We start from the raw sequence: 9,369 nt of genomic DNA, 5'->3' as shown, positions 1-9,369 counted from the left end.
TTACATTGGGTTTATTGTCAGTGAGGAGTTCATATGAAGTTTTCTTGAGGAATTTGTGAAGATATACCCTGTTGATGATATGGCAAGCAGTGTTGATTGCTTCAGGCCAGAAACGACGAGGAGTCTGATATTCTTAGAGCATGGTTCATGCCATCTCAACCAGAGTCATGTTCTTTATTTCGACGATGTCATTCCGCTGAGGAGTATAAGGAGCAGACAATTCGTGAGTAATACCAAGTTCATCAAGATAATCATCAAGACTAGTGTTTTTGAATTATAATCCATTATCACTACTTATGTGTTTGATCTTGACGTTGAAGTTTGTTGAGGCCCTTGAGGACAATCGTTTGAAGACTTCCTGCACTTCAGTTTTATACAGAATTATATGCACCCAAGTATATCTAGAGTAATCATCAACTATAACAAAGCCGTATAGAGATGTTGAATTTGTTAGAGTGGCATAATGAGTAGGTCCAAATAATCCATGTGAAGCAATTCAAATGGACGAGTAGTAGTCATAATAGTCTTCAAGGGGTGTTTGGATCTGGTCATTTTTCCAGACTCACAAGCACCGTAGAGGTGGTCCTTGAGGAATCTGACTAATTCGATGCCAATGAAATGCTTCTTCTTCACCAACGTGTGCAAGTTCCTCATACCTGCATGACCAAGTCTTCGATGCCATAGCCAGCCTTCTGAGGTTTTTGCTAATAAGCAAGTGGTTGGTTGAGTACCTGTAGAGAAATCAACGATGTACAAATCCCCTCTTCTAACACCTTCGAAGACTTTGGATCTATCAGATTCCATGATGACAACACATATATATTTTCCAAAGATAACAGCCATATCAAGATCACAAAGCATTGAGACTGACATGAGGTTAAACCCAAGGGATTCAACAAGCATCACTTTGTCCATGTGCCTGTCCTTGGAAATAGCCACTTTGCCAAGTCCCAATACCTTGCTTTTACCTTTCTTAGCATAAATGATTTGCTTCAGTGGTGATGGAGTCGGTGGCATATTCATCAGCAAGCTTTTGTCACCAGTCATGTGGTGTGTGCAGCCATTATCAAGAACCCACTCAGTACTGTTGGGTTTGTCATCATGCAGATGAATTAGTACAGCTCACCATATCATATGCTTCAGACTTGAAGAATATGATATCAATTGCATCAGATAGGAATTTCATCATAAACGGTAATTTTGAGGATGTGTAAAATGTTTTCATTTCATCAAGGTTAGCTTGCGTCCTATCAAGCATTTCCTCAGGTCTCCAGCAAATTCTTCAGATGATGATTTTCATCTCGAGACCTCTCCTACAGAAGTGATTAGTTCAATTTCTTCACCACCCACATCTGAAGGGGTGGTAAAGAATTCATCATCCTGCGAGAACCATATGAGAAAGGGGCATTGAAGCTAATGCACTTCTCTTTACAGTAGGGGGGTTAGAGTACTCAAATGAATAGGTAGAGAAGTTCTTTGAGGATTTATGAACATAATGATTTGAAGAGTAATGCTCATATTCATATCCCTTGTAATTTGCGTGCATATTAGAAGCATTAGCACGGCTACGAGCATAGTTTTGACCAGTTGAGGATTTTGATCCTCTTGAAGACTTTGGTCCACCCGAGGAATTTGATCTGGATTCAAATTCTTCACAGGTGGTGTCATGAGGACATTCACCTGAAGATTTTCAAGGCAACTTTTGGGGACCGAGATTTTCCTCACGGGTGGTCCATTCCTGTAGTTGGTTCCAACAAGTCAAGCAAATACTTCACCAGATTGATTTTTGAACAGTTTATAGTTGGAGTCAAATGACTCATCCAAGGAATAGGATAATTCACATGCAAAGCCTTTTAGATTGGATGGATCAACAGGAGGCCCTTTAGCAGCAACCCATGAGGTTTTGGGGTACTGCTCAGGTTTCCAGTATGATCCATCGGCATTCAGTTTCCTTTCAAAGGCAATTCCTTCTTTCCTTGGGTTCCTGTTCAAAATCTTCTTTTTGAGCACATCACAAAGGGTTTGGTGTCCTTTAAGACTTTTGTACATGCCTGTCACATACAATTCCTTCAGTCCAACATTTTCATCAGTAACATTTGTGGTTTCCTCAAGTGAGGAATTTGATACCACATGAGCAGTTGAAGAATATGTAGCAATAGAAGCATTTCATGATTCTGGTGAAGAATTGACAGTTTCACGTTCGATGCATTTAAGACATGGAGGAATGAATTCAACCTGAGCGGCACTGATCTGTTGAGCGAGTAATGAATCATTTTCCATTACAAGATCATCATGAGCCATCCTCAGCTTCTCAAGATCAAGTTTCCTTTGAAGGAATTCATAGGAAAGTTTCTCATGATCAGCGAGGAGTGTGCCATGACAATCTTGGATATTATCAATTCTGGACTGAAGACTTTTCATATCTTCAGTGAGGATTTGGGTAAGATTCATTTCATCATTCAACAGGTCATCACTTCTGTCTAGCAGTTTCTGAAGCTTTTCAAGGGCAGTTTTTTATTTAGTTGCAATGATAGCAAGTTTACTGTAACTAGGTTTTTCATTATCATCAGGTTCACAGTCACTTGAATCAGAGGAGGAATTATCATTCGGTACCTTTGAACCTTTTGCCACGAAGCAATAGGTTGGAGCGAAGTCATCAGCATAGTCATCAGTGTGGATGGAGTTGTCGTTTTCTTCAAGGTTGAAGATTGACTTGCTGACGAATATGGTAGCTAGTGCAAGACTAGCCTGTCCAGATTCTAAGACTTCTTCAAATCCCTCCTCGTCATCACATTCCTCAGATTCTGCCTCAGAATCCATTTCCTTACAAATAAGTGCCGGAGCCTTTCTAAAACTAGTCTTCTTGTGCGATGAGGACTTTGAGGATGAGGATTTTGAAGATTTCTTCTTTTTCTTCGAGTCATCAGAACTTTCATCCTTGTATTTCTTCTTATTTGATTCCTTCACCCAACGAGGACAATCAGCAATATAGTGACCTGATTTCTTGCATTTGTGGCACGTTCTTTTCTTGTAGTCCTCAGATGAATATTATGATTTCCTCATATCTCTTCTTGAAGATTTACCAAACTGGCCACGTCTTGTAAACTTCTGGAATTTCCTCACGAGCATTGCAAGCTCCTGTCCATGTTCTTCAGGATCACCAATGTTGCAATCCGAGTCTTCTTCTTCAGATGAGGAAATTGCTTTGGCCTTCAGTGCATGAGGTCTAGAATAGCTTGGTCCATATAGATCTCTCTTTTCTTCCTGTTGGAATTCATGAGTATTGAGTCTTTCGAGAATATCAGGAGGATCAAACATCTTGTAGTCTGGTCTTTCTTGAATCATCAAAACCAGTGTATCAAATGATGAATCCAAGGATCTTAGCAGTTTCTTCACTTCTTCACGGTCAGTAATGTCTCGAGCTCCCAGTGCTTGCAGTTCATTGGATATGTCAGTGAGGCGATCAAAGGTATCTTGGCAGCTTTCATTGTCAAGCCTCTTGAAGCGATTGAAGAGATTGCGAAGAACATCAACACGTGAGTCACGCTGAGTTAATACTCCTTCATTGACTTTGGACAGCCTTTCCCAGGATAGTTTTGTTGAGCCCAAAGCACTCAATCTGCCATACTGACCTTTGCTCAGATGGCCACAAATGATATTCTTCGCTTGAGAATAAAGTTGCTTGAATTTATTCACATCAGCGGCAGAGACACGGTAGCAGTGATGAGGGGAACACCATGTTCCACAATATATCACAGATCATTGTCAATAGCTTGTAGATGCATCTGCATCTTGGTCTTCCAGAAGGGAAAGTCCTTTCCTTCAAAAGTAGGACATCCTGAAGTAACCTTGATCATGCCTGCAGTCGACATAACTAAAACTCCAGATGGTTAAACCAAAATCGCACAGAACAAGGGAGTGCCTTGCTCTGATACCAATCGAAAGTGCGTTATATCGACTAGAGAGGGGTGAATAGGAATTTTTATAATTTCATCACTGAGGAAATTCCTTTTGAGGAAATTTCTCATAGATGACTAACTTGCAGCGGAACAACAAAGGATCAAGGGTGCAAAGTATCACTACAGCAGTTTTCAAGATGAGGAATATGAAAAACAGTTTGCACAGTACGGAGGCACAAAGTAAACAGGTGATGATTAACTCGCGTGAAGAATTTGAGGTTGAGGTAATTCAGATAAATTCTTCAGCAAATTCTTCAAACATAGAAAATGAAAATCTTCAACATACAATATTGAGAAATAGAAAGAGTTGAAGAAATAGAACCCGTATCACAGTGAAGACAGTGGTTGATGACCCAGTTCCAACTGATGTGACAGTTGTACATCTGGTTTGGAGCGGCTTGGTATTGAATCCAAAAGACACACAGTCCCGAGACACACAGTCCCTACCGTATTCTCCTTGAGCAAAGGACACATAGTCCTCACTCAACTCTGGTGGTAAGTCTTCAGGGCAGACTTCCAAACCCTCACAAACTCGGTCACCCGGCGAACCACAATTGACAGCTGAATTGCTCTAGACCATGACGCTTAACCGTATGGAGGATGCATAGTCCTCAAAGGTAAAAGGCTTCAGTTCCACACAGGAACAAATTCTTCAGTGATGCTCAATCACTTGGTTTTGGTTTGTGGTTTGGTGTTTGGGCTATTTCCTCACTGATGATTTACTCTCGAAGACTCTGAGGAATTTGGGATGCTCTCAATGACAAGTATCAGTTTCTCGTGTAGCAGCCAACCAACTAATGGTTGTGGTGCCGGCTATTTATAGCCTGGGAGCATCCCGACGTGATTTGACATTTATGCCCTGAAATAATATGACAGTTGGTGTGGATAAGATCGGTGATGTGGCACGAATTGCGGCAACGGTTGGGACTCTCAACTGTGAGAGTCCTCATGTCTCTCATATTCCTCACTTGAGGCTTTTGGTAGGATTAGGCTTGGGTTGAGCATCATGAGGAAATTCATTATGTAGTGTTACCTCGACCCCTTTAACAGTACGGTGTTCCTATGACTCAAGAGTGAAGAAAATGAAACAGAAAGAATAAATCTTCACGCTTCAAAGTCTTCGGATCCTTTTTCTTCAGGACACACCGAATTCCTCATGTTCAATATCTTCATGAGGAATATCAATTTTATCACAATTTCTATGCGATCAAAGTCTTCAGCAGAAGACCAATTTCTTCAGCCGAAGATATACATTTTTAGGGGTCGATATTCATCGTATATTTCAAACTCCTCAGCGACTTATAGATTCTTTGTACACTCATGAACACATTAGATACTTAACCTATAAGTCTTCAAACCTCCAAAATCACTAAGGGGCACTAGATGCGCTTAGAGAGATGAAATAACAAAGGTGCTAACCTTTGCGAACAGTTGAATAGATGGGTTGCCTCAAATCTTGACAATTTTTTGCAAAAATGGAGGGATGAGCTCGATAAGGGGAAGAGAAAACAGAGAATGGAGAGATGAGCTCGGGTTGGAAGAAGCATATATATATAGGGATATATTTAGTCCCGGTTGGTGCTAGAAACTGGGACTACAAATCCATCTCTAGTCCCGGTTGGTGTTACAAACCAGGACTAAAGGGGCTCTCAGGGCCCCAGCCTGCCACCAGCCTGCCACCACCCCTTTAGTCCTGGTTGGTAACACCAACTGGGACTAGAGGTTTCTCATACACTGGGACTAAATCCTAGCCTCATGAACCGGGACTAGTGACATCATTAGTCCTGGTCCAAAAGCCAACCGGATCTAATGCTTCGGTCCAAAGGCATGTTTTCTACTAGTGTGATGTTATTCTAGCAATATAGTACATGCATCCACCATTGGCGAAAAGTTCCTCACCTGAGTATGGGTTGATTAGCAAATAACACAAAATCACATCCTGAAAGGCCCCACCAAAATATTGTATTATGAATAAAAATAAACACACTCTGTCATATCCATGATACTAAATAAATAAAATATGAGAATTCAGTCATGATGAATCTAATGATACCGATTTGATATTAGGAATACTAATATATTTTTTTACAAATTTGGTTTAACTTTACAAATGAAACTTAAGGAGGTTTTACTTTTCTAAGAACTAATAAACTTTATATTTCGAAACAAAGAGAGTAAACGAATCATGAAAATCCAAAAACACCAACGACACAGTAAAGCATGCCTAACTTCCGAGTTCGTATGAAGAACTAGCGACCGTTTCATCGGAGGAGTACATAGAGAAGACGGCCTTTTGAACGACCGCGAGTGTTCATTTCGGCGGTCGTTTGACATGCACAGAGCTTCGAGAGTGTCCCTTCTAGATGGGATTGTTCACTGATTTCGTACCTGTTGGATCCCACGAGATCCTTGGCATGTGAAGAAGAGATTGAGAGAAAAATTCTCATTCAGAGCCCTTGGATGAAAGCCTATAACGAGTGGAGGGTAGGGAGGCTCCATATATATACAACCCTAGTAGCCGTCTCATCTCATCTATATCATCTCATTCATCCACAACCATATCCATTACTGCTCCATCACAAAGAGAAGGAGGGACAACACCAGAGGAAGAAGGAGGGGGCTCCACCACCATGAGCATCGGCATCAGGGCCGGTGACCTCGCGCCAGCACCGGCACCGACGCCACCCCCATCTCCATCACCACCCGCGGCACCATGTCCATCACCATCACCACCGCACCACAATCTCCATCAACACCACCATGCATCCTCCCTTCATCGGCTTCATGTTGGCTTCATGTTGTCAATGTTTGAGTAGTTGAACTAGTGCTTGAGGATATGGTTGAACCCTTTATGTTATTTGTTGTGATCCAAAATTACCTCTTCATGACTTGAGTTACTATTCTCACGAGTGTTGAGAGGAGGCCTCGCTCGCACTAATGTCATGGTTGACTGTAGTCGTTGTTAATACCTACTAACTGAAGCTCCGATCCATCACGTTATATTGTTTCTTGGAAAGTGGGTTCACCACAACCTCTGCATCATTATCAATCACGCAACCATTTTGCTTTATATTGTTAAATGTTGGTTTCCACAAGTATACAAAATAGCATTAGATGAAACTTGGTAGAATCAGTCATACTTTGTGTACACCATCCAAACTTCTACAAGTATGGAAACACAGAAGAAATTAATCACATACAAGGATGTTGCATGCCTTAATTTATCAATGAATTGATGTAGTGTATATACAATAACCACATAAAATTAATGTAATTGAGCACCATGACACAAATAAATTGAATTCAACAATGCTAGAATGCACGTATGATGGTACATTCATGAACCAATCATATTCTAAATTAATCACTTGTGAATGATCACTTGAACTGTTGTTTGCTTGCAAATGTTTGCCCGAACTTCCATCCATCGGGCACAATATTGTTAAACTCAAGTGTTTGCCCATCTGTGTTAGTGAGCCTGAATGAAAGTATTTTTCCGGTAAGATTTGCTACAGAGTGCCAGTTGGCACCCCAGTTACGGGACATTGTCATCCAATTGTTTGAATCAGAGCTCTTGACATCCATAGATTTAATTGAGCCGGCGGCTGCTACGTTCATCACAGTAACTAGGTTGAAGTAATCGTGACCTTCAATCTTGAACCGCACCCCACCCTTCTTCACGCATGGGACCCTACATGAATACATATTTTATATCAACTTTCTCTAATTTTTAACTTGGAGAAACAGTGAAAGGGACAAAAAAATAGCTCATGTGTGCTTACGGCTTACCTTTGGTACATGACGGGGATGATGCCGCCTTTGTAGACGCCGATCTTCTCCCAGGCCGGCTGCGCCATGTCAAAGTGTGGCCTCGGTGGATTGCACCAACCACCGTTGTCGTTCGGGAGCGCGTTGTTAGGCGGACAGAAGTTCGTTGCCGTCACCGTCACCGAGACGCCTGGTTTGCACCACATCGGATCTGCGAGCTTGCGGTCACACGCAATCTTATAGCACTGCCCACACGCTGCACCGTCGTTGAACAGCACCGTGCTCAGCGCCGCCGTCCGTGTGCCGTACCCCGCCGAGTACAGATTACCGTACCCGCATGCTCCACCCATGGTGTCAGAGGCATCGGCGCCGCCGTAGAATGTCGCGTGCGCCCTCAGCCATTTGATCGGTGCTTTGTCCGCGGCCATGGCACACCCACAGCAGACGAACGTGAGCAGCACCACTGCAATAGCTCGAGCCGGAGCAGTCGCCATGTTGGTATCTATCGATGGGTACAGGACGCCGCTACAAACTTATATATGTACCGAGCTTATCTGGGAAATGTGTGTGTTTGTTCGTGTTCGTCAGGGGCTTTGTTGCTTGGATAGCCAGATGTGTGATGCTGTTATGATGGTTCTGTGTGCGTGTGTGTGTGTATATATAGCCTTTGTTTGTGATTGATCTGAATTCCTAGAGTCAGGAAGGTCAACACGAATTAATGATGCGGGTAGCGTGCACATGTGCAGCCGCACCATAGCTTATGGGGTGATCCAAATATTATATATACACGCAGACACGTATTGTTCTTCCTTATTTTATCATATTTAGTTTTTATTTGCTTCACACAGTGTCTATGACGGACATCTAGAGATGAATTATTCTTGACACTTTTCGAAGAAATAGGCGTTGTTTTGCGATTTTGATAGTATGTATGTATGACGTTTTCACTTCAAGGGAGGATATTTGCTTGACTATCCTGACGGCTAGCTTGGGATTTCCATGTTCGGCTTCGGCCCTTGTCTACGAAAGGATGTCTCGTGTGTTCCTGGAATGGTACGGCTGATCCTGCACTGCACCTGGTCCACAACATCAACGCCGCCCATCGTCACGTAATGTTTAGTTTCAACGAACACTGAGTTGTCCTCAAGGAAGACCTATCTATCTATTTATAAATATACCATTATCTTAACTTTTAAGCCCTGGCAATCAGATAAGGTTTCAAATTTGACATAGGACCGTCCGATTTTGACCGGGTCAATGCTACTTTCTTTTCTCAAGAAACCTCTCATTCAATTCGTTTAATTCATTATGCTTCACAATTTTGGAGCTCTTTCGTTCGATTGGGGCATTCCATTTCGGATCTGATTTATCATTTTTATCAGATCAACGATTTTTTAAATCAATCGACAGCACCCGACACAAAAAACATATTGGTCCCGCGCATAGGAGTGGATCACTAGACGGCGGTTAAGAATATTCTGAATTACCTGAAAAGGACTAAGGAAATGTTTCTCGTTTATGGAGGTGACGAAGAGCTCGTCGTAAAGGGTTACGTCGACGCAAGCTTTGACACTGATCCAGATCACTCTAAGTCTCAAATCGGATACGTATTTATTCATAATGGGGGTGCGGTAAGCTGGTG

The 9,369-nt window shown here is 42.1% G+C and overlaps 1 protein-coding gene across 1 annotated transcript; it reads right to left on the bottom strand.

Annotated features, from left to right (window-relative positions):
- Window positions 1–7,097: 7,097 nt before the first annotated feature.
- On the bottom strand, window positions 7,098–8,305 carry LOC123439695 (expansin-A24-like). Its single transcript, XM_045116385.1, has 2 exons — window positions 7,749–8,305; window positions 7,098–7,650 (listed from the first exon to the last, which is right to left on the bottom strand). Exons 1-2 carry the CDS (start codon window positions 8,219–8,221, stop codon window positions 7,338–7,340), a joined length of 786 nt encoding a protein of 261 aa, XP_044972320.1. The 5' UTR covers window positions 8,222–8,305; the 3' UTR covers window positions 7,098–7,337.
- Window positions 8,306–9,369: the final 1,064 nt, after the last annotated feature.

Source organism: Hordeum vulgare, chromosome 3H (genome assembly GCF_904849725.1).
Source record: "Hordeum vulgare subsp. vulgare chromosome 3H, MorexV3_pseudomolecules_assembly, whole genome shotgun sequence".
NCBI classification, from domain to species: Eukaryota; Viridiplantae; Streptophyta; class Magnoliopsida; order Poales; family Poaceae; genus Hordeum; species Hordeum vulgare.
Note: the sequence above shows the minus strand (reverse complement) of the source record. Positions and strands in the feature narration are given on the sequence as shown.